Source organism: Exophiala aquamarina (genome assembly GCF_000709125.1).
Source record: "Exophiala aquamarina CBS 119918 chromosome Unknown aczIA-supercont1.13, whole genome shotgun sequence".
Classification (NCBI taxonomy): Eukaryota; Fungi; Ascomycota; class Eurotiomycetes; order Chaetothyriales; family Herpotrichiellaceae; genus Exophiala; species Exophiala aquamarina.
This window is the reverse complement of record NW_013550575.1, coordinates 735,774-763,342: the sequence shown is the minus strand read 5'-3', so window position 1 is coordinate 763,342 and position 27,569 is coordinate 735,774. Positions and strand designations below refer to the sequence as shown.

Sequence of the window (27,569 nt, the reverse complement as noted above, 5' to 3'; positions counted from 1 at the left end):
ATGTTAAGAATAAGTCATGTTTCAGATTAGAAAGCTGACTCCAGACAGATTACTCGTACAGAGTTACGTCCCCTAGATTCATTCCTAGCGCTCGCCATTATCATACAAGTCCGTCTGGAAGACAAGCCTAGAAGGAAGCCTTGCTCAGTATGATTCAAAAGTTATGAAATCAGCCAACATTGCTGCATCTGCTAGTTCTTGGGGCCACTATATTGAAGCGTCCAGGCATGTAGTTGCGCGCGCTTTCATTAGCTCTTATCCACTCGTGAAAGAATGCATCTCCTCCGATCTCAAGCTCCGGGGCTGGGGAGATCATCAGCGGGTGGGCGTCTGAATGCCGGAATCCGCGGATCCATCGCCTGCAGGGCAAGTGTCCATTCCGAAGCTACTTGCGAGACTACAATACGTGCATTTAATTCCAAAATACGATTTGTGATTTCAACACTGGCATCTGCAACAAGAAAAGTCCAAATGCCAGGTTCATGACTGTGCAGCGCCTCGTCCTCATGCTCCTTCGTTTGTGTGAAAGAGCAATCTGAGAGGTCAGAGCTGTGGGTTCGACTTCGGATGGAGAGCTGCCTTCTCGAGTCGAACTGCTCTATCCAGTCGGATTTCATGACGTCGATGAGGCCGGCGTCCGAGATCGGCTCATGCTTGATTTGCACCTGAATCACGGCGCTGAAGTTGAAATCGAACCCGAGCTTGACTAGTGTTCTCAACTCGCTGGACTGCGAGTCCTGCAGCTCGATCACAGCGATGGTCCCGGACTTGCCCATTGGAATCTCGACCGTTGAATTCTTGTTCTCTGAAATAGGGTAACGATGGACGATCGGAGCCAAGTCGAGAACGGCGGAGACGGTGAGATGAAACCCATAAAGAAAGTTCGAGTTCAACTGGCCGAGGATTGGGGTTGACCGATCTTGGAAGTCTCTGATGATGATGTCCTTCCACCTTGCTGCTTTGAACGTGCCAAAATCCGCCGAGGAGATGCACCCACTAACTGTATCCACACGCACAAACTGCGTATTCCTCAGACCTCGCTTGCACTTGCGCAGACGTATAGCGCAGACAACATGTTCCGGCTTGGACTTGTTCGTGCTATATAGATAGCAGTTCAAGAAACCGAGGTATGTGTCTAGTGTCCAGGGAACGAGGGGCATTCTGATTGATAGACCGACGTTGGTGAAAGTGTAATCATGGGAGTCGTAAGGCGTGGATCCTTGAATCGTTCGCACAACGCCACCACATCCGGCGAAAAGGAGTGGGGACTTAGCAAGAAGACACCCGGTCGCATCCTCCAGGGCAGTTGCGATTTCCAGGTCGGTGACACCAGAGCAACGACCAGGGGTACAATGACCTGGTGAGCAGATCCCGGGCCAAGCAAAGATAGTTTCATCGTCTGATCTTTTGATCTAGGTGGATTGCAACATGGGCGTTAGAGAGACAAAAATTCTTGGATTCACTGATCCCAAAAGACACTACGCAGGTCCATCGATCAAGACCATGGGCACACTAATCCAGGGACTCCCTCAAGCTCAAGGAGAAAAATAAGGAAAGAGAGACTTACGATCTCCTCTTGGAGTCTTGTGAAGGCCCTCTCACCCTCCCCGTACAACAAAGGCATGTTGACACCGAAAATCCCCAGTAGGCAATATGCGACATCCTCGACTCTTGTCGTTTTCCTTCGGGCTGCCCATGACATCCTCTGCGCAACAGGATATTTGTTTGGCTTGTCCTTACCAGTCAGAATCGGCACCGGGATTCTCGTCGCCTGGGCTATTGCATCCTGCAAATACCCCCTAGTCCCAAGACAGGTCCAATTGGCGTCGTAGAACTCCAGCTCCCTCGGAGCGATGAGCTCTTGAAGCGTCCAGCCACGTGTAAACCATAGGCTTTTCCCGATGGCACTGGGTGGCATGCGTACGGAAGGATCTGCTGCTGCTGGCGCATTGACGTCGCTGAGGTAGGCATAGCAGACAGTGGCGTTCTGGTACCATCGGAACATTGAATTTATGGCTTCCGAGAGTTCAGAACTGCTCCTTTTGTCGATGCAACAGGTGTCGACCCATGCATATTGGAGTCTTGCTTCGTGAGCTTGCTTGCAGCACATCTGGATCTTGCGATAGCCCTTGCACTGGCTTGCACGGCCCCGTCGGAGATCCTTGTAGGAGACTTCTTCGTCTTCCCACCGGTGGGAAAGGATGGCATAAGAGGGTGCATTGATGCCGTCTGCAAACTCTTCCAGCTTCAACGTATTGACATTGATCAAATGCATCTTACACGTTGAGCTTGGTCGCAAACGCACTGCCTTTCGTGATTGAATATGGCCTGGTGAGCGAGCTTGAGCTCTGGTCTAAGGGCGCGTGGCCGGAACTGTACAGTTGTATTTCAATGTTGGGCTGTTGGCTTATATCACACGGTTTCAAAGGAGCAGCTGACAGCTCGAGGGTTAATCGTGGCTTTGACAACGACATTTTGAGACGTGGAGGATGCTGAGGCGAGATCAGACCTCAACAACTGGCAGAAGCCACGCAGCAAGTTTTTATTCGGTGTTGAGACGTTGGAACGAAATTTCTAGCGAATCGGTCAAACCGGCGAGCTGGGTATGGTGGTAGTACATAAGTGCCCGGGTTCTCGCGAGTCTTTTGTTGCGTAGCAGATCATGCTCCATCAGAACCAAATCGTCAATTTGATGACTTCGATCGTAGGCAAGGTATGTGAAACTTGGTCGACTTTGTACGAGTTCCTTCAGATTTTGAGTTGGATGTCTCGAAGATGGACATGGCAGAAATTGAATTGGTTGCCCCACTGATTCGTGCGGTATCGTGCTTCGCGGTATCCCCCACACGGCGACAGAGCCACCTCGGATCCTGATCGGGATTGGGGATGTGCCCCTGCAACTGCCGAGGATTGTGGACTCTATGAAAGAGGATGTGTCGAGTAGCTAGACGAAGCGTTGAGAAAGAGTGGAGTTCTAGGGATGGGTACATACATAGTGAGAACAGACACTCGAATAAGAAAGTATGGCTATGTTTTTGTTACTAGGAAATCCAGCTCGCGTTTGACGCAATGGCGATTCCGTCTACCCACAAGGTTGCGGTGGTTGTGGTATGTGCTTCCGCTTCACATCCATACAATCTATGGTAACACTGACCTACTTGACCAGAGAAAGAACGGATCGTACGATTTCGAAGTCAAAACCAGCAATGTTCCAGAACTACAGCCGACAGATCTGCTGGTGCGACTTTCGGTGTCTGGAGTCTGTGGTTCTGACTTCCACCTTGCAGCGGGGCATTCGGGCCCAACACGAGACATTCTTGGTCATGAGGGCGTTGGTCGCGTTGTGAAGATCGGCTCGGCGGTCCCAGACTCACAGGCGCACATCGGGGACAGAGTAGGGATTGCTTGGGTGAGGGATATCTGTGAGAAGTGCATCTTCTGTAGGACTCCCGGTGGCGAGGGCCATTGCCTTGCGATGCTGTGCTCTGGGCTGAAGCGAGACGGCACCTTCGCAGAATACGCCATTGTGCCCTCTCGCTTCATAGTTCGGATTCCGGAGGGTGTGTCCGACCACCTGGTGGCGCCGATCCTTTGCGGCGGCGTCACTGCTTACAAGGCCCTCAAAGTCAGTGGTGCTTCTCAAGAGCAGTGGGTTGCGATATCTGGGGCCGGCGGTGGCCTCGGGTCGCTGGGTGTTCAATATGCCAAAGCAATGGGATTCCGCGTGGTCGCGATTGACGTGGGAGAAGCGAAACGGGAGTACAGCCTTCAGATGGGTGCAGATGCATTCTTTGACGGAGGTGAGCTCGATGTGTCTGCCGTGAAGGACCTCACTGGCGGCGGAGCAGCAGCAGTGATAGTGACGGCCAACGCAATTCAAGCATACCAAGCAGCTCTAGACCTGGTTGCTCCATATGGATCTTATGTCTGTGTGGGACTCACTCCGCCTGGCAAGCAGGTTGGCTTCGACCCCATCACCCTGGTCAGCAAAAATATCCGACTCATGGGATCTGCAGTCGGCACGCGGGAGGACATCTGGGAGGCGATTGAATTCGTTGCACGAGGCCAGGTCAAGCCCAAGGTGGAAATGGCTGTGTTGGAGGACCTTCCTCAGATTTCAAAGAACTTCGGACAAGTGAGTGACGAGCAGATGAGAGGAATCCCCTTCTCCCTTCTGACAGATACTAACTCGAGAGATCAGACGCTTGGGAAACGTGTCATCCGACATTGTGATGAGGATATCTCAGCCTGATGTGGGCACAGCGAACCAAGCCTTGAGAGTAACACAGGCTGATATGAGTTATATAGATGAGCTATAGAGAGAGTCGCACACACTTCCACAGGCACGTGCTGATCATCATCAGGCGAATCGCTGGCTCGCTTGCATGGACTGGGGGACGCATACTGGCTTTACTCGTAAGACTTGTAACTCGTTTGTAACTCGTAGCCCGTCAAGAGGCTGTCCGGAGTCCGGATATACCGGTCCGCATTTCCACTGAGCTTGGGCTTGACGGCTGCTGCCCCGCAAATGTCTCTGTTGTCTTCGACGAGGGATCCCTGGACCCTGAGAATGCATCCCTGTGCGACTGACCGATGCTCTGCTTGTCATGGGCTCAAAGCTTCTGGCATTACGTCGTGGCAAGGATGGGCTGCAACGCATATCAGGTGACGAGAAGTACCCCTCCTGCTGAAAGGTGGATGGATATCGCGTCATACTCTCTAAAGCTGTAGAATGAACTACTGTCTTGTGTTTCTTGCTCTACCTTGTAAGCCTTGGTTACAGCCACACAAAGCCGTATCATTGTAGAAACTCGATATCAGAGCTCCAACGAAGATGGCAGCACGTCCCCTCCTACTCAGGCTTGCATTTGCACGCTCCACCATCTTGAACTCTGCATTTCGCAGCGTCGACCCTCCCAGACGAGCCTTTCAGCTGTCGGTGGCCAAGTTGACGGCGACAGTAGCGACCTCGCCGCCCTCAGCCGGCAACCCAATCATCACACGTCCACCTGCCTCGCCTCTCCCAGCCGAGGAGGCAGCCAACGAGACCAAGCACGCCGCCTTTCTTGGAGAGGCTGACAGCAATGATGGACATGAAGCCTTCAAAGACGCATACGGGGCCCCAGCACCAGCTTTGGATGCCCAGAACTCGGCGTTTTTGGGTGAGGCGGACTCGGATGACGGGTTTGAAGCACAAAGAGCGGTCGACGGAGACCAGCATGAACCTCTCGATGCTTCCCAGTCCGCGTACCTGGGCGAAGCCGACAGTGACGATGGATTTGAGTCGGATGTTGAAGTGCACCCCGAAGACCACCGTCACAACATTGAGGATACGAGTGGAAGCGGGCTGCATGGTCAGAGTGGTGAGCTGGACCAGAGAGTCGAATGAGATGGAGATCAAAATTGAGCACGCATGTCAAGGCTGAGGGCGGCCGTGTGTTGAGTCAGTAACGCTAAGAGAGACCATGTGTTGACGTTGACGTTGACGTTGACCTTGTCCCTTGAGATCGCTACCTCACAAGGTTTATGTATCTGTATCTGTATCTGTGTCTGTGCTGTGTTATCTTGCAACCGAGACAGGATTCCAGTCCTTTTGGAAAGCTCACTGCTCGAGGAATGTCGAGGCTAGACAACGCCTGAATTTGCAAATCACCCGTCCTCGCTACATGTAGGAAAGCGTCAGAGGTTGAGCTCTCCGCTCGTGTAAACACATTATTCCTTCTCAAAGCTATCATAGTCCTCCTTGGACATCAAGCCATCAAGCTCCTTTGCATCACTGATTTCGATCTTAGCGAGCCATCCATCGGTCTCGGGGCCTTTGTTGATCATGGCCGGCTTCTCCTCCAACACCTTGTTATGTTCTATTATCTTGCCTGATACAGGCGTCAGGATATCCGAGGCCGACTTGACTGACTCGACCGCGCCAATGGTGTCTCCTTTGTTGACTTCGAGCTCGATCTCCGGAAGCTCGACGTAGACCACGTCGCCTAGCGCCTTTGCCGCATATTCTGTAATGCCGAGAGTACCTGGAGTTGCTCTGGTCAGTCTACAGCGATCCCGCGCGGGGGCATGTGGCATGGGGAGCACTACCAGTCACTCCATCCGTGTCCATCTCAATCCATTCGTGGTCTTCTGTGTATTTCTTCACATAGACTGTGGGCCCACCGTCAGCTCCAGGCGCCAGGGTATGCTATTCTTCTACTCACAACTTGACCGGGCAGAGAAGGGTCTACGTGTGCCGCCAATGAACCGGCAGGCTTGGGGTGTGGCAGCGGAGCGTGAAGCTGCAAGTCGCTGCGTTGCCAGTCGAGAGACCGTTGGGGCCAGTCGGTTCAAAGCTGAAGCGCTCATCATGAAGTGCCCGCGAGCAGATACGCCTATGTTGAGGATCGCGGTCGAAGGAAGACCAAAAACGAGAGCTTGTCTTCTTGTCTTGCTTTGTTGAAATGTCCACGACTTCGACCTCTTCTCGAATGCTCACGCAAACGTGCGCGCGGCGACATATCCGCCCGCTGAGTTCGGCGGTGCAGAGGCTGCCTCTGGGGACTGGGTGATTGACCGTAGCTTGTGCGTGCGGCCCGCCGTAGTCTTGGCGCGCTTCCTGAGCTTCGGGTCCTGATCTTTCTGCGACTAGGCATTTCATACTCCGTAGAACATCGCAGGATAGCAGCAGCAAAACCACCAGCAGCACCACTGAAATAGGGCCTCCACACTACCTAGGTATGCTTTACGAGCTAATAGTGATCGCCCGGCCGGGCAACGTGGCCAACATCAAAGAGTAGGCATCTCCCATCCACCCTCTTTCTCCTGATCTCCCCATCCTGACCTTCAATCTCCAGAATCGCACGCATCGCCGGCACCCAAATCCTATCTAACAAAGGCGTGATCCGGGGCCTCAAGAACTGGGGACAATTCGACCTACCGCGACCGACCACGAAGCACCAGGCCCAGCACCGCCAAGGCCACTACTTCATCATGCAATTCGACTCGTCGGTGCGGGTCCAGGACGAGGTGAAGCGCACACTCAGTTTGGATCCGCGGCTGATCCGGTACTCGGTCGTCAAGATTGGAGACAAGCTGGGTGGTGTGAATGGCGCGATGGAGGATGTCACGGGCACGATACCGTGGAACGGGAAAGGGGAATCCGCCAATGCCTATGAGAATATTTTTCCAAACCAGAGGGTTGTGAGCCCACATGCGCCGCTGTCGCCCTCGACTTACACGCCGCAATTCACGCCCGCGCACACAGATGCACCGCTGGACACGCGGAATTGAATCTGACGTATGCAACGCTGGTCGAGCTGGCCCTGGACGAGAGGAGCAAGAATACATCATATTCATGTTTAACCCGGGAAAACGCCCGCTACAGTGATTCGACTAGAGGCATCGGCATCAAAACAAGCTCCACCGCCCCTGGCCCTTTCCCTGCACTGTTGGTGTGGCTGCCTGCGGCTTGGCTCGACCCTCCAGCTGCCGCAGACTCTCAATCTTGGACAATACTAGCTCCAACATCTCTTTGCGCTTGATCACATCCAGGTGCCGGCGGACCCTGGGATCCTCGCGCGCGAACCGCTCAATCTCCGCCGCTTCCAGCTGGCGACCAAGCCGGATGTCAAGCTCGCGAGGGAAATTGTAATAGAACTCCGATAGAAGCTCGACATTGAGGAAGAGCACTGCCGTCGAGGTGAGCTTGTCCGCGACGACGTCGAGGAAGACCTCCGGGCAGTAGTACTTGTTTTTGACGTTGGCACATTGCTTCGATCTTACGGCAAGCAGTCGCATCTTGATGATCTCGGCTCGGTCCCGGAGGAAGACGGCTTCTCGACCTGTACGTAACATATCAGCACTCATGGCAATACACAATTGCATAACAATAACAACGAGCTTACCTTTTTGCAGCAGCGCGGACGAAAACCCGCCTGCCCCTCCACTTCCATCACCTTCGAGGACAACGTCCCCTTTCCTGATCCGATCGATAAAGCACGTGACGTCTCGGAGTTTCCGGGAGCCGACAGCGGCTTCAAGTTGTTTCTGTGCCGCTTCACAAGCCTTGAGTTCGCCTTTGAGTACACCCCCCACGTTCTCGCGGCCCTTGGCCCATTCGTTGTTTTCCACCTCGATCTCAAATTTGAATGGTTTGATGCAATTCTCAACCTGATCACTCGTGCTGTAGAAGCGATCATTCAAGATACTGGATGAAGCATCCACAATCGCTCGCTGGGCGTACGGGTGGGACGCGAATGTAGACGCGGCAATCAGCCTGTCCACCTGACTCTGTAGCTCAGACGCCACCACCGTCGTGGCAAGCCTGCCCACACCCAGCTTCGTCAGCTCTGAGGTCGATGCGTCCAGCTTCCGCTGCCAATAAAGCGAAGCCGGGTCTGCTTTCGGTAGGTCTGAGAGGGGGTCTGCCTCCGACGGTGGCTGCGATAGGTCGTCTATTGGTTTGTTCCAATATCGCTTGGCCAAGAGATCCATCACTCTCTGATCAAGCACCTCTTTCAACAGGGCGCGTACTTGAGGTCGGCCGAAGTTTTCACTAAACTCTTTAAACGAGTGCTTGAAACTGTCCAGGCTTTCCGCCAGGTAGGATTCAGCACTGAGTGGCCGATCGTTATATTGGACTTTGAATTCATATGTCGCTTCTTCCAATTCCTGCATGATAGCATCTCGGGTGCCCGCAAGGCTAGCTGCCATTGTTTGTTCGAGCACATGCATTAATTTGTGCCGAAGTGTCGTAGTTCCAACTGCAAGCTCCGACTGCGGTCCAAATTGTAATGGATGGGCTGAGAAGTATGCGTGTTCGTTCTTAACGATCGCATTGGTGATGTTTTGCCCAGAGCGGGAGAATAACCCTGCCGTTTGGGGGATCTTGCACACGACTCCCACGTAGCCCAATCTCAAGGGGTATTTTTGATCTGACAATATCTCAACTCCCCGGCTGGCGTCCACCAAGTCCATCTTTGTGATGACTCCAATCGTTCTCTCGCCACGTGGATCAACCCGTCGGCTTGATCTCAGAGCAGTCGAGTTCGCCAAGTCGACGTCTGCTGCAGAGATAGCGAGAATGACGTTGGGTGGCTGAATGTATTTATCGCAAAGATCGGCAATTCTCTGCTTAAGCTCAGCGGGCTGATCCTTACCAGACACCTGTATGTATCCAGGAAGGTCAATCATCGATAGGTCTGGGACGTTGGGAGAATATATAGAGAGCTGGATGGGATCATCCGTGACGCACTGCTCCGCCGGAACAGCGAGGTTGAGGTCAGTCAGAGTTCTTTGGATTTGGGAGAAGTCGGTGATTTTGCCGAGGCCGAGAGCTGGGAACTCCCCATACTCTGCTTTTGCATTGGGGGTGTTGACAAGCGTCAACTCTATTGGCCGTCGAGTAACCATGTTGGAACCTTTAGGCAGGAATTCATGGCCGACGATCGCTTCAAGAACAGAGCTTTTTCCTGAAGATTGAGAGCCAATGACCACGATCGACGGCAGCGTCAAGGCGCCGCCCTGGCCCACGGTGTTCAGAATGCTCCGGATCTCAATCATCTTTCTTGTCAGCACCATCATTTGATCATCCCTCGCAATCTCGGCATTCTGTCGTTCTTCCTGATCTTCAGATTCGCCCAGGATCAATGCCGCTCCCGAGGCGGCAGCAGTGCCTCCCACTCTAGCTTTCTGCGGCGGATTGGGTCCCGATCCTCCAGTACCAGACTCTTCCTCTTTTTGAAAAAGTTGTTGTAGCCATTCAGGGAGATGTGCATCATCTTTGGTGCGCTGCCAGCCATGGCCAATCTGGTCCGCGATGCCCATTGCACCGCCAAATAAGCTAGCAGATGTATCGGACACTTGGTCTCCCGCTCTTTTTAAGATATCCATGGCATAGGTTCCGGCTTGGGCGGCTTGATACTGGATATAGGCCAAGCCAGCGATCATACTTGCGCCGAACATTGCAGGGATGCGAGCCATCTTTAGGGCGAGTCTGGGAAGGATCCTCGCGAACGATATCGACCGGACAGCGGGAACATTGTGTATAGAATTGTAGCCGAGTGGCCACCGTCGAGGAGGGACTCGGCTAGCAGGCCTCAGCAGGCCGCCAGCAATCGTCTGAGCATGGTTGTGTAGTAGGCGCGTGCGAACGATGGTCCACTGGCGCAGCAAAGGTGCAACCCTCGTGGAAAGAAGCCTGCCATTCATCACAGGCGCAGGTCCGGGTCCAGCATGAAGAACGAGATGAAGTAGAGGAATGAAAATGGCACGCCCGCGTGGATTGATGGTTCAGGGCGAGATATCAAACATCAGGGTGCAGTTGATCCCGATCCGCCAATGACGTGTCGTCACGTGGCATCAGGTGATGAGGCTTGACATTACAGTCTAATTACATAAGACGATGAGGTCACGTGACTGGCCTAGACGGCACGATCTGTTTGGTTGAGCACGACATCTGCCCCTGGGCCCTAGAGCGGTGAGTCAGTTTTACACGTTAAATCCTAACTGCTTGGCTCAGCCTCGTTGGTATCACCAGGTGGCCTTTATCTCGCTCTGGCTCTGGCTCTGGCTCCCATTTGCACCCTAATCTTGTGACTTCTGACTGTTTTCCATCGTCATCTGGAGTTGTGGAGTCCTGGTTGTCATTTACTCCCTTGTCGCCACAGACTTCTGGTATCACGGGGATCTCAATCTATCAAGTGGGTTTTCACGAGAATGCACGGTTCTGTGCTTGTGACTCACAACTTGCTGGATTAATCTTGATCTGAATACTGAACTTCTTCTCAACAGCTATTCAACAGCAATGTGTCGCTTCCTCGTATGTCACCTAGGCTGTACTCCTCCATTCCGTCCTAGATACTAACTCCACAAGGTCTATAAGGGCTCTTCGCCGATTGTTCTCTCGAAACTAATTACGGAGCCATCACACAGCATTTTGACGCAGTCATATGATAGTCGCCTACGTCTCGACAGCCGTCGTCCCGTCAATGGCGATGGCTTTGGGGTTGGATGGTATACTGAAGCCGAACTTGGGCCAGATCCATGCGTCTTCACATCTACTCTGCCAGCGTGGAACTGTGTGAATCTCGAACGTATTGCTCCAAAGACAGCATCGCATTTGATCTTTGCTCACGTCCGAGCCACAACTGAAGGCTCGCTCGCGGAGAGCAATTGCCACCCCTTCCAACACAACACGCTCATGTGGATGCACAACGGCAACATCGGAGCATGGAGATATGTCAAACGCCCCCTTGCTGACTCATTGGCTGACAAGTGGTTTCTTGAAGTCAAGGGAGGCACTGATTCTGAATGGGCCTTTGCATTGTTTCTCGACACCCTGGAGCGGGAGGGCGTCGACCCAAGTTCTGAACCTGAAGGAGGCTTTGAAACCAAAGTTTTGCGGCGGGTCATGAAGAAGACAATTGCCAAGATCAACGCGTTTGTCCAGGCAGTGCCGACCGAGCATCAACTTCGTGATGTTGAAACGAGGAGCTTGCTAAACTTTGCAGTTACGGATGGCCATTCGGTCATCGTGACCAGGTACGTCAGCAGCAAGACCGATGCAGCGGCTAGTCTGTATTATTCCTCGGGCACGGCGTGGGTAGAAGGCAAGACCAAGGGACAGTTCAAAATGGAGCGAAGAGACAAAGCTTCGGACGTGGTGCTTGTTGCCAGTGAGCCACTGACCTTCGAGCGTCACAATTGGCTGTCTGTCCCGACCAACACGATTGTGACGATCTGTAAACAGACGGTGTTTGTACGGCCGATCAAAGACGAATTCTACGATGCGGATCCTTCAACGGAGCGGTCGACAGGGTTTGCACGATCAAAGGGCCTGGTGGCGAAGGCACCTGGTGGTGGCACATTGACACCCTCGTCTACAGCCGCCACTCCTGCGCATACTCCCTTACCACCGCCTGAGATGGAGAACAATGGAGCCGAGTATACGGGGAAAGGGAACCACCGCCCATTGGACTTGCAGTTGTCGAGTTTACAAGTGCATCAGGGCGCAGCACCAAATGGCGGTCAGCCCCTGGTTGCCTAGGCTCAGTGAGTGAAGTGATGATTGCCTTTTCAGAACGGCCATATACTGCCAGCCAGAAAAGAATGGTTGGAGATTCGAGAATGACAGACAAAACTCAATGGGCTCAAGGGACAGATGGACATGAAGGTTAGAATGATACCCCGAACGACAAGTGGATTTGAGCGAGGCGTTTGTACGGGACTGTAGAATAAGAAAAGGGTGCAATGGATTTCTGCGTTCGATAGTGCTTTCTATCATTTCAATCGTCGCCCTTGAAATCCGCGTGCCTGAAGTATTTCATCCCAACCCAAGCCACCACCACCCATACCCAGGCCATCACGCAGGTCAAAACCAGCAATGCGGGATAATAACCGACGATGGGCAAGGTTGGATCATCCTCCAGTTCCGGTGGAGCGTAGGGTGTCTCTCCCACGTCCCAAGCCCATGACCATACCCCAAAACAGGAGCCCATTCCAACTACGAAGACGATCCAGGTCACTACCAGAATCACATATCCCCAGAACGCAGTCTCCGAGTAGTCCCATGCTTCCTCATTCGGGGGCGTACCGGCTGTAGATTGTGGCTGGGAGGCAAGGGGAGAGCGAGCGCGCGAGCCGAACATGCGGCGTACCGGATCCTGGATGGGAAAGTAGGAATCTCCAAAGGAGGAGGCTGCGGAGGGTATCTTGCGCAGGGAGGGCATTTGTGGGAGAACAAGATCCTCATCGTCGGTTGACGCGTCCGTGGCCATGGTAGGACTGACAATCGAGGCTGCGGAGGATGCGGGATCAATGGAAGCAGTGCTGCTTCGAATCGAAGGAATGGAAACTCTGGAGAGGGTTCTAAAAGGCCACGATGGAGGGGATTCTGGAGAGGCCGGGCCCGACAGACTGAGGTCAGTGCTTGCTCGTGGAGTGGGCGCCTGGTCCTGGTCCTGGTCCTGGTCCTGGTCCGGTGTCTGCGCGGGCGCGGATCTGGCACTTGACAGCGGGGATTTCTTCATGTCAGAGGCCTTTCTATCTCGTCCCTTGCCGAGAACGGTTTTTCGTAAAGAGCCTTTCCTCTTGCGCTTGCTCTGCAACTGGGCTTCTGCCATGGCCATGGCACCGCGACCCCGGGGAAGCAATTGAGCCCCATTTTTGTCGCTGCCATCGCTCTTGTCTTTGTCCTGATCGCTGTTGGTGCGCAAGAAGCTCAACCGAGATAGTATGTTTCCAGAAACCGATCTCTTGTGACCGGGATGGCCTTCGCCGCGTTTCTTGGACTTGGTGGCATCTTTGTCTTTCTCGTGACTGCTTATCTCTTCATCGATCTTTGGGAATGGGATGGGCTTTTCGGAGAAATCAGATGCACCATATCTCGCCCCGTTCATGGCGGCATGATGTGCGCCGAGAGGACTGATGGCTGCGGTATACGTCAGACCGGGATCAATAGAGCAGCCGGGGCCACTTCACCATCCTAGATGTAGAGGAGATGCCAACATGAAAGGAGAGATTTGATCGGTGTCCAAGTTCAAGGCGGCTGCAGAATTAACACGGCGGATCATATAGACTCTACGGTGGAGCGGATCAACGATTATGCGAAACTTCGCGATGCCAAGCATTACACGTGGGTTGGATCGAGACGATGGAGGAGGTCCGACTCATCCTCGGTGCTCACGGTTTTCAAGCAATGGAACTGCGGAGGACTCGATACAGAGAATCGCCGACAAGGCGCCTGAACTGGGTGCCCTACCAAACTAGGTCCTGGTAAGTCGGTACCTCCTAAGCATGGTATGTGGTATCTGCCGAGCTTTCCAGACAAGGCGGGCCACCATCCCCGTATTTGTTGTCCGTTGGCGGAGTTCATATGGCCTTCTAGCTTAGGCACCCTGCCATCGGAAGTCGAAACATCCTCCTCTTCGCAGTTGTACAGTAGTCATCAGGTGGCCAGTGGAGCAAACTCTAGATCCCAAGGACGAGGTACGTCCGTACGGAGTACCACATATCTAATAACCGATCGACACAGCTCGTATTAGTTGACCCGCTAAATAATCCATTTTGCAGGCCTCGGCCGAGTCAGCATGTTCGACTCCCAACCACGCTTCTGACTTGTCTCACTTATGGCTAGGCTTGTCATGCATATGGCCGAGCATGGCGACAACGTCGAGACTATTGTCTATGGCTTATGTATAAGCTCTAATTTTACCTGCTTATAATGGGAGGCCCACAAGGATTCCACGCCGTTATAAGTGCAGTCTCGGTGAATTCTGCTACACCTTTCGACCACTATATTTCAGGATCAAAATTGTCTACCCTCCAGGCTCCATGGACAATTTTAACAAGAAAACTCTGAAGACGAAGAGGTCTTTCACTTACACCTACTATGTCTCGCCTAGTGGGGAATCCAGCAAATCCACGCCAGCCCTGTTCTTCATCCATGGTTTCCCTGACAGTGCTCATCTGTGGAAAGATGTAGTCGCCCAACTATCGGGCTTGCCCAACAAGATCATCATTCCCGACACCTTGGGCTATGCGGGGACTGACAAGCCCACCGACACTGCCGCCTATAGCCACAAGGGGCAAGCTGACGACCTGGTGGAAATTCTTCAGAAGGAACAGATTCAGTCGAGCATCATTATCGGCCACGACTGGGGTTCTGCTATCGCCCAGCGTGTCTACTTACATTACCCAGAGCTATTCTCAGCTGTCATTCTCTTGAACGTGGCCTATCTCCCACCGGGGGACCAGCCTTTCCACTTGGATGCAGTAAACGACTTCACCCAGAAGATTTACGGCTATCCTCAATTTGCGTATTGGGAGCTCTTCTCCGCAGAAGACGGTGCAAAGATCATCGACGGCAACCTGGAGTCTATGTGGGAAGTCCTCCATGGGGAGTCTGAGGATTGGATGAAGAAGATGTTCTGCGTCAAAGGCGGCATGAAGGCGTACTTGACCAACAACGAGCACGTTCCCTTGAAGGCATATGGCGAGGAGCCAAGATGGAAGGACGAATTCCTCAAACAATTTAGGCGCGATGGGTTTGATGGGCCACTTCGAATGTACAAAGCGGCAGTGTCCAATATCCACTTTGAATCAGACAGGTCCATCCCGAAGGAGAGACTCGTAATCAAAGACCCTGTGCTATTCATCGGCTGCACAGGCGATTTCGTCTGCCGTCACGACATGATAGAGATCCCCAAGAAGGCCGGATTGTTGCCAGATCTCGAGGAGCAATCGATCGAATCCGGACATTGGGTCCCGATGGAGCAACCGGGCGAGGTGGCCAAACACATCAAAAACTTTGTCACCAGGCGATTTCCATGAAAGAGGAGACATGGTCACCACTTATACACTGATGCCATTGTCCGTGCAAGGCCAAGTCTCGTGGCTGGACACAAGTTAGTCTATCGAATCTCAAAGCTCTAAGATAATTTCCCCAACCCCTCGAGAAACACAGCTTAGCATGCTAGAGCATTTCTCATCGTCCATCAGCCCCGTCCCTCTATGCTCTATCCTTCCTGCTTTAACACCCACCCGGCACGTGCCACAATGACCAGCTTCACATGACGATGCAATATCCAGCCCGGCTTCGCGAAGTACATCCAAGAGTGTTTGCTCCGCATTGACCTCAATTTTCTTCTTTGACTCTGATAGCTGAGCAACAAAAGGGTCGCCAGACGTTGAGATCTCAAATTTCTCGAAGTGTAGTCGCTCCTGATCGATGCCGATACACCGAGCGGACTCTGCAACGGCGACCATCAGTCGATCGGAGCCGCAACAATATATGTGGGCTCCAGAGCCAGCCCCTTTCAGGACGTCTTCAACATGGAATAGTTTTCCTTGCGACTTATCGTAGACTGTGACATTGCTGCTAAACTCGTCAAGGTATCGTCGGAGGGCAATGTCACTCGATGTTCTGACGAGATGATGCAAATGATAAGGACTTCCATCCCTCTGGCATCGTTGAGCTGAGGCAATGAAAGCCGTCAAGCCAATTCCGCCGGCGATGAAGACATGTTTCTCAGCATCCACCGCAAGGGGGAAACTAGAAGTTATCTTCCCTACGGAAAGTGTATCACCTTGCTGCAAGCGAGTGTGGATAAAGCGAGACCCGCCACGGCTACGCGCGCTGTGAGCAACGGCAAGTTCAAATTGATTCGTATCACCCGCGACCACGGAATAGGCTCTCACAAGTTTCCCTCCCAGGCGGAGCCGGACGTGTGATCCTGGCTGAACCAATTCGGGTGCTCGAATAGGGTCCCTCGCGGCGAACGTGAGTGACACTATCTTCGGAGTTTCGGCCCTCCTTTTGACCAAATTGTAGTCGGACCAAGTGGTCAGCGCCATTGCATCGCCTCCTCCTATACGCGCTGCTTGATTCTCGTATTGCTTCCTGAGCCTGCTGGCGAAGATATTGCGGATTTCTGCACCTAACTCCTTGATCTGGACGAGCGCTTTCATGGCTTCCTCGTTTCGCATGTCGTGATAGAGATGGTGTTGAACCCGGGCGACAGTCCAGTCAGGGTTTGGCCGTTCGCGGAGTGTCATTTCATCACCGGTTTGAATTGTCCCTTCCTCAAGGATGCGATAGAACCAGCCAGTTCGGGACGAGTCTTGTGCTCTACGAGCCATGTCCTTGACTTGGAATCGGTGGTTCAACTTGAAACAAGGTTGCCGCGGTATGGTGACCTGGGCAAGCACGTTCCCAATCTGGATCACATCGCCAATGCAGATATTCCTCTCATTAGCATACCGTGCGACGAGGTTTTCCCCAAATCCTCCTGGTGCGAAAAGATCCTCACTAGCTGGCAATTCCATTTTCCATCTATCGTAGTGCTGCGAGCAGTATTGCAGCAATACTCGATCTGGCCCGCCTCCAAGCTCAAAGGCGTGTTCATCAGCCCCGATGATCAACTTTGTAACGCTAATCGGCTCGTTGTGGGCGCTCTTGTAGATCGCTGTGCGAATGTCCGGCCCAAACACCGTTTTTATTTTGCCCGTTCGAAGTTGAACCAACTTTTCGGATTTCCACGGTTGCTCGAGAAGGTGGCTTCCATCGCTATGAATCTCTTGGGAGGCAACCATGGCGACACCTGAACGAGCCAGGACAAGGAGTGTTGAAGATTGGTGCGCGAAGTTCGAATCCTCAGATCAAATACTGGGAATGATCCGTAAGAGAGCCTTAAAACGTCCCAGGGGTGAATACAGGTATTTGGTCGACATTTAAGTCACTGGGCCGTTAAACCCTGCCCTATTGAAGAGTAAGGCAGAAGGGCGTAAAGAGGAAGATGGAAACGGGCCTCCACCCATTGGTTAAGCTCCCGCTTTTATGGCAATCTCCGCGAACCTCCCTGAACTGCCCAGTCTTCTCCATATTGAATTGGAGTCAAGATAACGGGGTGGTAGTCGGCATATATATATGTCCAACCACTTGATACCTAAGGTTCGGTTTGTGCAATTCGATGCCAAAGGTGATATGGGCCATTTCCAGGTATTCTGCTAGGCGTCTATGCTTGTTTCAACCTACAGATGTTTTCTCCACTAGTTATTGTTCCTCCGGTTGTTTTGGAGCTGCATAAATGTCCCTATGCATGTAGAGTGGCGACTTTTCCATCAAATCTAGCACCTCTGCGTGTTTAATAGCTGATAACCTTCCGACTTAGTCCTTCTTGTCAGTGGAGAGATCCTGCTACCAAATATTCTCAGTCTAAGCAGTTGTTTTGGCGGACTCCCGCCACCTAGCTTACTGAAAAGATGATTTCATGACTATTAATTATCTATTACTCTAGCCGCAACTCCTTTCATCTACCCCACCTTAATTACCGCCTTGGAAGTTCCAGCCCAAGTCAGTCGTCCAACGGCTCTGTCTTACCACGGGTCAGCTTGAGTGATCTTCAACTAAGCCTACGAAACAGGAACAAGCCGCCGTGATCTTTGCTTGTTTTCCGTTCGACCACAGAACATTCACCATGCTCATGCGGTCGACGTGATATTAGCTATCCTGGTGGCAGGACAACCTGCACTACGTATCTATGATTGTTCTACGGAACCTCCGAAGTGCCTAGATGCAGATGTCTTGATCCTCGTCTTGTCCAAAGTCTCAAAAGACCATATGTATCCAGCTCTGCTCCACCTGCCCTAACATTACGCCATTGTGCCTCCGCGTCACTGCTGATCTCCACAACTCTCAAATAACAGCATATACAACAGTAAACTTTTGCAAGGATACTAACCACTCTCTTATGAATCGCCAGACAGATGATCTACCGAAGTGGTACTGGCTGTTCCACTCTCGTCTGCTCCAGCATCTTGTCCGTCCCCGGTGAGGGGAAATGTTCAAGTACTTTCCTAAAGCTAGTGTTCACAATGATTGATGACTCGCACAACTTAAACAACATTGTTTGATGCGACTTGCCGAGCGACACACCCCACTGTACAATCATCAGAATGTAAGTCTGTGCGAGATAAAAGCTAGCCTAGTGCCCTACTCCCCGCTCATCGTGGATTCGATGAGTGTCCTTCTCAAATCCCCTGCAAAGTAACTGTCAGAATGAAACAAACAGGAAGCGTCGCGTGCATTTTCATAGCCCTGGCTGTGGGTGGCCTGGCTCAAGATGAGAGCACATCGCCGCCAGTCTACCCAAGCCCCGCTATGCTTGGATTAGGTTGGGAGGCCGCATTTGAACAAGCAGATACTTTCGTTGCCAACTTGAGTCTGGAAGAAAAAGTTCAGCTTGTGACCGGTGCATCTCCAGGCCCCTGTGTTGGAAACCTCGGGGCAATCCGCAGACCCGGTTTTGACGGCCTCTGCCTTCAAGATGGACCGTTAGCCATCAGACTCGCGACATACGCGTCTGTTTTTCCAGCTAGCCTTACCGCAGCCGCTTCGTGGGATAGAGGTTTGATCTTTACGAGAGGGATGTACATAGGCGCAGAGTTCAAAGGAAAGGGAAGCCATGTTGCTCTCGGTCCCGTCGTTGGCCCTCTGGGACGAATAGGCTATGGGGGACGCAACTGGGAAGGATTCTCTTCAGATCCGTATTTGACAGGCGTTGTGGCGGAGGAGACAATCCTCGGGATGCAGAAAAGTGGTGTGTAGGCCTGCTTAAAGCACTACATCGGGAATGAACACGAGACGCACAGAAACCCGGACGTGTCAGCCAATGGTACCACTATTGAAGCGGCTTCATCCAACATTGACGATCGAACCCTCCATGAGCTCTACCTATGGCCTTTCGCGAATGGTGTCAGAGCTGGAACAGCTTCGATCATGTGTTCATACAACCACCTCAACGGATCTTATGGCTGTCAAAACTCCAAGACTCTGAATGGCCTCTTGAAAACCGAGCTCGGGCTCCAGGGCTACGTTATGTCTGATTGGGGTGGTACGCATGCAGAAGTCGATGCCATTAATGCCGGCCTCGACATGGACATGCCAAGTTTGTGGATGTTTGTCACAGAGCCTGTTCTTTGGTCTTTGCTGAGTCGTGATAATATAGGGAGCGTTGGAGGCAATCCGAATGCACCATTCTTCGGTGGAAATGTGACTCAAGCTGTGAGCAATGATTCCATCTCAGAGTCACGCCTCGATGATATGGTCCGCCGCATCATGACGCCTTACTTCTTTCTTTAGCAGAACAACTATCCTCCCGTTGACGGGCAATCGCCTAACTTGAACAACAACGACCCCCAGCAATATCAATATCAGTTCATTCTTGGAGCGGCAGATGTTGACGTGCGAAACGATCATGCTCAGCTCAGTCATGAGCTCGGAGCCGCGGGAACCGTGCTATTGAAGAACGCGAATCAAACTCTGCCGCTTAAAGCCCCAGGGACAATCGGAGTATTCGGAAATGATGCTGGAGATCTCGTCAACGGACAGTACTTTTGGGGATCCAGATGCCTGGCATTCGAATTTCCCAGAAGGCCTCCTCATCGATTATCGGCACTTCGACAAGATCGCCATTAAAGCTGATGAGAGTGCCAATGTCCAGTTCCCCTTGACACGACGAGACCTGAGTTACTGGGACACGAACCTACAGGACTGGGTGATACCATCCAGCCAGGTGGGGGTGAATATCGGATTTGGTAGTCGGGACTTGAGACTAAAATGATCAGGTTACGATTGTGAATGGTACATATTAGGATAACCGTTCGCCTCGCTCTTGAGCCAGGGAGTGGAAGTTGTCGCTATCGCTGTTGTCAGTAATGAATAGTAATTGATTGTTTTCGAACCTGAATGAGGATTTTACGAGTCGAGTCCACGTTTGCCAGAGCGAGTTGTGAGTTACTGTAAAGATTAGAGCATGAGGCCTTCTTAATTACATAGTCGAATGCATTCCTAGCTCCAAAACAACGCTGGGACAAATGCTCAACCAATGTGCGCCTTTTCGACACCCTTGTCTCGGCCGAGGAAGATCAGTACATCGGATACAGTAGATACCCTCCGCCTCCGCCGCTACCGGTCCCTTCCATAATCGCTGAATAAGCTCTCCTATGGTTTCTACTTGCCGCGCTGATGGGTGGCTTTGGACAGTATCCATGCTACTCTGGGCGTCGAAGTTCGCGGGATGGTGTCTCAAGGGTCAATAAGGTTCCTAAGCGGAGGCGGAGGGCAAACTTGAGAGCCCTTTATAGGATCCGAAACTTGGTGCGATTACTGAGCAAGGCTGGAAGGGGCCACAGAGTGGCGCAAAACCATGAAATACAGGAGTCCCAAGGACGATGCAGCTTGCTAGATAGTATGCACATAAGGTGCGAAAGACGTTGACTGTCAGAATACATATATAACCCTCATCTGCCCACGTACCTCCATCGACCCTTGGACAACGCCTGTCAACTTTTGGATCACTTTGAATCTGCTTTTCATTCATCACATAGGGAACGAGCGTCCCCAGACAGCATACGACACCGTTGGACATTCAATTCCAAAAATGCCGGCTCTCAAACCAATCACTCTCTATAGCCACGGCGAGACCCCCAAGTATGTAGCTATTCAGCATTACATCATATCTCTCACACGTACAAATCTAATATACCCGCTTTATTCTTAGCCCTCGAAAAGTCGAAATAATTCTGAAGGAGCTCTCCGTCCCGTACACGACCTCCCACGTCGAATGGGGCGACTTGCACATAAAGCCATTCACGGACATCACGCCGAACGGACGGGTGCCCGCAATCACAGACCCAAACACAGGAATCACACTCTGGGAAACCGGCGCGATCATTCAGTATCTGGTTGAGACGTACGACAATGACAGGAAGATCTCTTACACCAGTTTTCCGGAGCGGCATCAGCAGACGCAGTGGTTGATGTTCCAGGTGTCGGGCCAGGGTCCATATTACGGGCAGGCGTCGTGGTTCCATATGTTTCATTCGGAGAGGCTTCCTAGTGCGGAGGCCAGGTATGTGAAGGAGGTGGAGAGGGTAATTGGGGTGCTGGACTCATGGCTGCAGGATCATGAGTTCCTCGTTGGGGATAAAGTCACATATGCGGATCTCAGCTTTGTGCCATACGCGGCGGTGGTGATGAATCCGCAGTTTGAATTTTTGACACAGGGGGGGAGGTTGTTTGAGGGAGGGAAATATCCCGCTTATCGGGCGTGGCTGGAGAAGTTGATGGCTAGGGAGAGTGTCAAAAAAGACAAGGCTTAGTCCGATGTGCTAGTTGGTTCTACGCAGGGATCGAGTGGCTCCGTCATCTGTCCCTGTGATGAGAAAGGGGAGGTGTATAGAGGGAAGGCTACATGGGACGACCAGAATAACACTCAGTCGTGATAGTACAAAAGCCTGATGGCCAATTATATAACGGAAGAGAATTGACAGGCTTGCAAGCTAGCATATGAATATTAATTCATTACAGCTACTGGCAACCACTTCCTTGATGTTCTAGTAAGTCGACTCTTATGCCTGATCACGCAATCTAGGGAACTACTGAATGGCGCTAGAGGGTCTGGGGGTCCAGCCCTAGAATACTTTAAATCTATCACAAGGAGTTTCAATTATATTTGTTTTGAGCTGGGATAATTTTAGCTTTATTCATCGTGCCAGAGAGGGACTAGAGGAAGTAATTGCTGTGGCGTTTAACCTTCTTGTGCTTCCATACTCACCAAACTACTGCTAGAACTAGCAAGTCCTAGCTCCGTGGCTTTAAATTAAAAGGGGCTGGCTCATGTATTATGGGTAGGGGGATACTTACTTGTGGCAGGTGTAGAAGACGTGAATGGCTCCATAAAAGCAAGGTACCAACCTATCCCACCCCATTCAATGATCACAACGCGTCTGGAAACCAGTGTTTCTCTCCCGGGTCATATCCTTCCTTTTGTTCTGGGTATTCAAGATCTGGAAGGCCTTGAAATCCCTTCCGCCCGTGGTAACACCTTCGTCGTCGTCGGTCACCTTATATTGGTAAACTTTAACTCTATAGTCTTTGTCAGACTTTAATATCTCGCCTGCTTGTTGAACCTGCCAGATGATCGAGTCTTCATAATCGGCTTGGATCTGGTAGATGTCAGCTAGCGGATTCCCTCACTCCGGGTGAGCCCTGAAGTAGAAATCTGACTCAACGAGTCCTCGGTCTAGAGACTGCATATATGCCTCAGGAGCGGCGGGCACTTGGTGGACTATGCGTCTGGAGTAGCTGGACTCCACTTATGAATCGTCTAGGGATTGCATGGAGAGATCTGTGAGAGCCTCGTATCATTTGAACTGATTGGATAGCTTCTATTCACTGCTGCAGACTAGTTTCTTACCCGCAGACTTTCTTGAACCATGGGTGTTTGTTTTTGTCTGAACACTGGTATCACATCCAGAATCTGAATGCTCGTCACTTAAGGTGATGAATATTTGTGGTATCCCGTTAGATAGGGAAGTTAGCTCTGGTGGGGCCATGGTGTCACTCACTGTTTGTTCTGTACTTGCACCGGGGTGGCGTTTGGTGAATCTGAGATGATCTGGGGTCCGGAGCAGTCCGAGCAGTCAGTAATATGGCAACAACTGTGTTGTAGATAATATTTGGTGAGCGAGAATAGCTAAACCTCGAATCTCTGAGACGGGCTATATACATTAATAGATTGCTGCATATTCATGACAATTCTATGTAAGAATTCATGACTCGGCGAACACTCCTTTGAAATGAATGAAGTTATTTTGCCTTTGTCAGGTCAGGACGGCTGCCAGTTCAATCACGGGCTGATCCGCAGCGTGGATTGTATTAGGTTTTGTGGTCTTTATCTGAATTTAATATGGGGGTGTGTTGATCCATTGCTTAATGCTGATCTATTTGAATAGAAACACCTGCGACACTTTTGTTCCCGTTTTTCTCTTAGTTCATAGAATCCCGTATTTGCTACCCAATTCTGTACACGTATGGTACTCATTCGCTCATATGGCCGGAAGTATGCAATGGTGTGCGAATCACCAGCTTGGCGCATGCAGTATCAAACGTTCGACAACTAGCATTCAGGACATCCTTAATTCCAACATGGTTTACGGATCATAAGGTCCCCTAGCTCTCCTACCACTGAGACAGTCCGCCTGTTGACCCTCTTCCTTGACCAAGAAGATATCTTCATGCCTGACGCCAAATCGTCCCTCGAGATAAACCCCAGGCTCGCTAGTGAATGTCATTCCAGGGAGGAGTTTTGTCTGGGTATTTCCTTTGTTAAGATACGGAGACTCGTGGGCCTTGATTCCAATGCCGTGACCCACCCGATGCGTGAACTCTTTCCCATACCCGGCAGAAGAGATCACGCCTCTCGCCGCGATGTCCACGTCTGCTGCTGTGTGAGAGGGCGTAAATGCAAGAATGCTTGAATCCTGGGCCGCGAGTACCAGGGACCAGATCTTGAGCTTTAGAGTGTGGAGCGAGGTTTGTGATGGGACAAGTGGCGATTCTTTGGGCTGAGCCGACGGGAAGGAATTCCCTGTGAATACGGATAGGAAGCTATGGAATCGATGTGATATGAACGACCGCGCTGATGAGGCGAATTGGTGTGCGTGTTTTGGTGGGTCGATGAAGAAACTTCGACATATGTCGGAGGAGTATCCGAGATAATGCCCACTTACCATCAACAAATTAGCAACGGTTGTATACCACAGCCATGTATGTACACAAAAGCATACTCACCCGACATCGATGAGGACCATGGTATCATAATCGAGAATCTTGTTTCCCGTGATGAAGCCACCATGAGGCAGGGCAGCATTTTCGTCGAAGAGCACGATATTGAAGAAGAGTGAGAAGCCCACGGATTGGAGAACGTTGTTTAGTATATCAGTGACCTCATTTTCAGTCAGACCTGGCATTAGACCTTGTATTTCAAATTTTGATCAGCGATTGAACTAAACATAGGACACCCCGGATGTGAATGCCCAACATTCCGGGCGAGTATATATACTCACAGGGCCTCATCTGCCTAATAGCTTCCACTGTGCCAGTGTTCACCGCTCTGAGTATTTCCACTTCCGCTGGGCTTTTCCTTTGTCTGACGCTGTCGACCTCACGGCTCAGCCCAACGGTCTCAAAGCCAGCCGCGTCGAGACCTCGGACAATGAAATCCCGGATCTCCTCGTCGACCATGACTCTGACACTGGAGGAATTATTGAATGTTGTATGCAGAAGCGTCTCATATGGATTCCAGTGTTCCTCCCAGACTGCGATTTCCAGCTCCTCATGGTCTGGAAACGGCATCCCGAGCATTCGAACGCGACCTTCCTCGAAATGCGGCGAGAGAAAGGTCGTTTTCGCCTTGACTTCATTCGTTCTGGGATCTCTGACTGGTTGCACGACCATTAGAAACGGTCGTTCCTCCGGCTCCCATGGCTCCCAGTCCGTCTGGCTGATATTGCCATAGTATTGGAAGGTGTATCCTGGTTCAAGAGCGAATGCATCTACTCCGGCTTCGACGAGTGCGGCAGCGAGTCGGTCGCGCCGTCCAATGAACTCTTCTGTTTTGATCGGGACTGCGTTGTCTAGAAAGTAAGAATGATGCTTGAGATTGGAGATGGCACATTTCTGAACCTCGAGCACCTGGCTGCTGTGGCTGTTGGACTGGGATGCAAAGCAGAGCAGCTCCACGTGGCACTGCCATGTTAGTCCATCCATAGTACGTTGGAGTGTCTGCAATCAACATTTGAAATTCTGGACCCCTGGAGCAGTGGGCACCTAGACTCACCATTAACTTCTGTACAGCCAACGCAAGCACCATCACAGTCGCGAGCCAGATCGCCTGCATCTTGCGCGAGCGAGCGAGAAGACATTGAACTCGCAGAGATGCCCCATGGTGAGAGACTCGGCTATATGATATCTCGCCTGGCTCTTTCATTGCAGCTAGTTGCTCATTTGATGGATGACTTCAATATAAAATGAGAATTCAAAAATGGTTGGTCGGCGAGCTTAGCGAGATATATGTCTCTGTGATGGCACCGAGACGAGTCCTGGTTGAAACCTAAGAATAGTTGGAGATATACAGCTTATCTTTGATATGGAGAGCCCGTGGACGCTAATGTACAGAGCCGACATGGGTAACACCTCTATCCTGGCTACTGACCCTTGTAGTCACCGTTTTGATAGGAAGGCGCGGTTGATTGTGTTCAATTGACGCTGTCTTGCGTACGGATCGGCAATTAGAAATCCCACGACAGTCGCCTTTCTCCGCACATAGCTTCAATTATGACTGCCGGAAACGTGGTGATCAGCTTTCCCCATTCTTGACTGTCACGCAGTGAAAACGACAATTGGATGCAAGAAACTCAGATGCGATATATAGGAGGTCTGCCGCCGTTCCTTTCGAACATTCCCGGCCTAGACTAGTCAACAGTAAACCTGATTTAACCTGCTGTTGCAGTGGTTGCAGTAATGGACAGTATCAGTGAAACTCGGGCAACAATGCCTAGCCATGCTTCATCAGATAGCAAGACCGATCCATTATCTGGTAAAGGCGAAGCCACTGTATCTACGGCGGACGAGACAATAAGCCAGGCGGAGCCTCAGAAAACCTACTATAGCAAACAGTCTGTTTGGCTGATGGTGTTGTTTTCTGGACTGGCTATCGGATCTGATGGATAGTAGGACATTCCTATTTTGCCCCACTGCGATTGTACTGACAAACGTTCAGTAATGCTGCGGTAATTGGCAATGTCGAACTATTGCTAGCAGTCTTGTATCCTGATGCACTAACAAATTCAATGTACTCCCGTCTGTCTAATGCTTTCCTCATTGGTATGATAGTGGGCATGCTATTATTCGGGACGGTCGTAGATCAGCTGGGACGAAAGACTGGTGCGGTTGCAACAACCTTGCTGTTGGTCCTCGGAATCACTCTCAGCACAGCAGCGAATGGTACGTCTGACACTGGCCTTCTCTGGATGCTTGTGATCGCAAGAGGAATCGCTGGTGTTGGGGCGGGTGGGGAGTATCCCGTCTCAGGAGCGGGGGCCGCTGAAGCAACGGATGAGGGAGAACAGTATAGAAAACACCGGGGATTCATGTTCGCCATGCTGGCAGACCTATCGGCTTCCTTGGGCTACGTATGGGGCGGGCTCGTGCCATTGTTATTACTCCTGTGCTTCAGCCAGAAGGAAGAGCACTACAAGATTGTCTGGCGCCTGAGTTTCGCATTTGGCATGATCCCACCACTGTCAATATTTTGGTTTCGTATCCGCATGGCCACTTCGACTGCGTATCGGAAATCAGCAATGAGGAAGCAGAAAGTACCATACTTGCTTGCAGTCAAGAAGTACTGGCGTTCTCTGCTGGGATGTTCCGCCACTTGGTTTCTTTACAATTATATCAGTGTCCCATTTGGAATCTTCTCTGGTACGATTGTAAACCAAGTAAATGCGTCAGAATCCCTCGTCAAAAGCCTAGGATGGGGTGTCGTCATCAACTGCTTCTATATCCCTGGTCCATTCTTGGGAGGATATCTGAGCGACAAAATCGGAAGAAGGAAGACCATGGCGCTTGGATTTGGTCTTCAAGCTATTCTTGGGTTCATTCTCGGTGGTGCCAACAACAAAATTCAAGATATATTCCCTTTATTTGTTGTTCTTTATGGGCTGTTCCTGACCCTTGGTGAAGTTGGTCCTGGCAGGCAAGTACTTTAGTGGCAACGATGGTTGGGACGGGACTGACGATCATCCAGCACGGTTGTTCTCACAGCATCTGAGTGCTTTCCAACAGCTATTAGAGGACAGATGATGGGGTTCGTCTCTGCTTGGTCCAAGGCTGGGGCAGCAATTGGAACCCAGGTACGTGCTTGCCTGAGACTTCCATTGGGTTGCTGACAGCATCAGGTCTTTACTGCGATACTCAAGTCGTACGATGACTCGACAAAAGGCAATCAGACAGCCTTTTTGATAGGCTCTGGCTTTGCTGTTGTTGGCATGCTAGTAGCTTTCTTTATCATCCCAGACATGAGCAGAAGATTAAATGACGAAGACGAGGAATGGAAGATGTGTCTGGCCGAGCATGGATGGCAGGCTGAATGGGGTGATGAGGTCTCCAGGGACCCCAAGGGCGTCATGATGCACAAGGTGGTTCCAATTTCATAAGCTGAGGAAGCCCCATGATAGCAGGG

The 27,569-nt window shown here is 51.5% G+C and overlaps 14 protein-coding genes across 14 annotated transcripts; 8 read left to right on the top strand and 6 right to left on the bottom strand.

The window, feature by feature from the left end:
• Positions 1 to 290: 290 nt before the first annotated feature.
• A1O9_10579 (uncharacterized protein) lies at positions 291 to 2,275 on the bottom strand (the record flags this gene model as incomplete). Its single annotated transcript, XM_013400740.1, has 2 exons — positions 291 to 1,412; positions 1,568 to 2,275. The coding sequence occupies 2 exons, from the start codon at positions 2,273 to 2,275 to the stop codon at positions 291 to 293; spliced, it is 1,830 nt and encodes a 609-aa protein (XP_013256194.1).
• A 794-nt stretch (positions 2,276 to 3,069) lies between these two features.
• On the top strand, positions 3,070 to 4,252 carry A1O9_10578 (uncharacterized protein; the record flags this gene model as incomplete). The annotated part of the gene is made up of 2 exons (XM_013400739.1): positions 3,070 to 3,108; positions 3,167 to 4,252. 2 exons carry the CDS (start codon positions 3,070 to 3,072, stop codon positions 4,250 to 4,252), a joined length of 1,125 nt encoding a protein of 374 aa, XP_013256193.1.
• A 582-nt stretch (positions 4,253 to 4,834) lies between these two features.
• On the top strand, positions 4,835 to 5,389 carry A1O9_10577 (uncharacterized protein; the record flags this gene model as incomplete). The annotated part of the gene is made up of 1 exon (XM_013400738.1): positions 4,835 to 5,389. One exon carries the CDS (start codon positions 4,835 to 4,837, stop codon positions 5,387 to 5,389), a length of 555 nt encoding a protein of 184 aa, XP_013256192.1.
• A 323-nt stretch (positions 5,390 to 5,712) lies between these two features.
• On the bottom strand, positions 5,713 to 6,078 carry A1O9_10576 (glycine cleavage system H protein; the record flags this gene model as incomplete). The annotated part of the gene is made up of 1 exon (XM_013400737.1): positions 5,713 to 6,078. One exon carries the CDS (start codon positions 6,076 to 6,078, stop codon positions 5,713 to 5,715), a length of 366 nt encoding a protein of 121 aa, XP_013256191.1.
• Positions 6,079 to 6,722: 644 nt separating this feature from the next.
• On the top strand, positions 6,723 to 7,275 carry A1O9_10575 (uncharacterized protein; the record flags this gene model as incomplete). Its single annotated transcript, XM_013400736.1, has 2 exons — positions 6,723 to 6,778; positions 6,840 to 7,275. 2 exons carry the CDS (start codon positions 6,723 to 6,725, stop codon positions 7,273 to 7,275), a joined length of 492 nt encoding a protein of 163 aa, XP_013256190.1.
• A 117-nt stretch (positions 7,276 to 7,392) lies between these two features.
• Positions 7,393 to 10,194, bottom strand: A1O9_10574 (dynamin GTPase; the record flags this gene model as incomplete). The annotated part of the gene is made up of 2 exons (XM_013400735.1): positions 7,393 to 7,826; positions 7,890 to 10,194. 2 exons carry the CDS (start codon positions 10,192 to 10,194, stop codon positions 7,393 to 7,395), a joined length of 2,739 nt encoding a protein of 912 aa, XP_013256189.1.
• Positions 10,195 to 10,789: 595 nt separating this feature from the next.
• Positions 10,790 to 12,031, top strand: A1O9_10573 (glutamine amidotransferase; the record flags this gene model as incomplete). The annotated part of the gene is made up of 2 exons (XM_013400734.1): positions 10,790 to 10,804; positions 10,859 to 12,031. The coding sequence occupies 2 exons, from the start codon at positions 10,790 to 10,792 to the stop codon at positions 12,029 to 12,031; spliced, it is 1,188 nt and encodes a 395-aa protein (XP_013256188.1).
• Positions 12,032 to 12,269: 238 nt separating this feature from the next.
• Positions 12,270 to 13,382, bottom strand: A1O9_10572 (uncharacterized protein; the record flags this gene model as incomplete). Its single annotated transcript, XM_013400733.1, has 1 exon — positions 12,270 to 13,382. One exon carries the CDS (start codon positions 13,380 to 13,382, stop codon positions 12,270 to 12,272), a length of 1,113 nt encoding a protein of 370 aa, XP_013256187.1.
• A 934-nt stretch (positions 13,383 to 14,316) lies between these two features.
• Positions 14,317 to 15,315, top strand: A1O9_10571 (uncharacterized protein; the record flags this gene model as incomplete). Its single annotated transcript, XM_013400732.1, has 1 exon — positions 14,317 to 15,315. The coding sequence occupies one exon, from the start codon at positions 14,317 to 14,319 to the stop codon at positions 15,313 to 15,315; it is 999 nt and encodes a 332-aa protein (XP_013256186.1).
• A 90-nt stretch (positions 15,316 to 15,405) lies between these two features.
• On the bottom strand, positions 15,406 to 17,076 carry A1O9_10570 (uncharacterized protein; the record flags this gene model as incomplete). The annotated part of the gene is made up of 1 exon (XM_013400731.1): positions 15,406 to 17,076. One exon carries the CDS (start codon positions 17,074 to 17,076, stop codon positions 15,406 to 15,408), a length of 1,671 nt encoding a protein of 556 aa, XP_013256185.1.
• A 1,465-nt stretch (positions 17,077 to 18,541) lies between these two features.
• A1O9_10569 (beta-glucosidase) lies at positions 18,542 to 19,960 on the top strand (the record flags this gene model as incomplete). Its single annotated transcript, XM_013400730.1, has 3 exons — positions 18,542 to 19,086; positions 19,135 to 19,588; positions 19,625 to 19,960. The coding sequence occupies 3 exons, from the start codon at positions 18,542 to 18,544 to the stop codon at positions 19,958 to 19,960; spliced, it is 1,335 nt and encodes a 444-aa protein (XP_013256184.1).
• A 964-nt stretch (positions 19,961 to 20,924) lies between these two features.
• On the top strand, positions 20,925 to 21,645 carry A1O9_10568 (glutathione S-transferase; the record flags this gene model as incomplete). The annotated part of the gene is made up of 2 exons (XM_013400729.1): positions 20,925 to 20,974; positions 21,045 to 21,645. The coding sequence occupies 2 exons, from the start codon at positions 20,925 to 20,927 to the stop codon at positions 21,643 to 21,645; spliced, it is 651 nt and encodes a 216-aa protein (XP_013256183.1).
• Positions 21,646 to 23,478: 1,833 nt separating this feature from the next.
• Positions 23,479 to 25,096, bottom strand: A1O9_10567 (xaa-Pro dipeptidase; the record flags this gene model as incomplete). Its single annotated transcript, XM_013400728.1, has 3 exons — positions 23,479 to 24,052; positions 24,119 to 24,302; positions 24,394 to 25,096. 3 exons carry the CDS (start codon positions 25,094 to 25,096, stop codon positions 23,479 to 23,481), a joined length of 1,461 nt encoding a protein of 486 aa, XP_013256182.1.
• A 783-nt stretch (positions 25,097 to 25,879) lies between these two features.
• A1O9_10566 (uncharacterized protein) lies at positions 25,880 to 27,543 on the top strand (the record flags this gene model as incomplete). The annotated part of the gene is made up of 4 exons (XM_013400727.1): positions 25,880 to 26,058; positions 26,109 to 27,095; positions 27,135 to 27,240; positions 27,286 to 27,543. The coding sequence occupies 4 exons, from the start codon at positions 25,880 to 25,882 to the stop codon at positions 27,541 to 27,543; spliced, it is 1,530 nt and encodes a 509-aa protein (XP_013256181.1).
• Between the last annotated feature and the right edge of the window lie 26 nt (positions 27,544 to 27,569).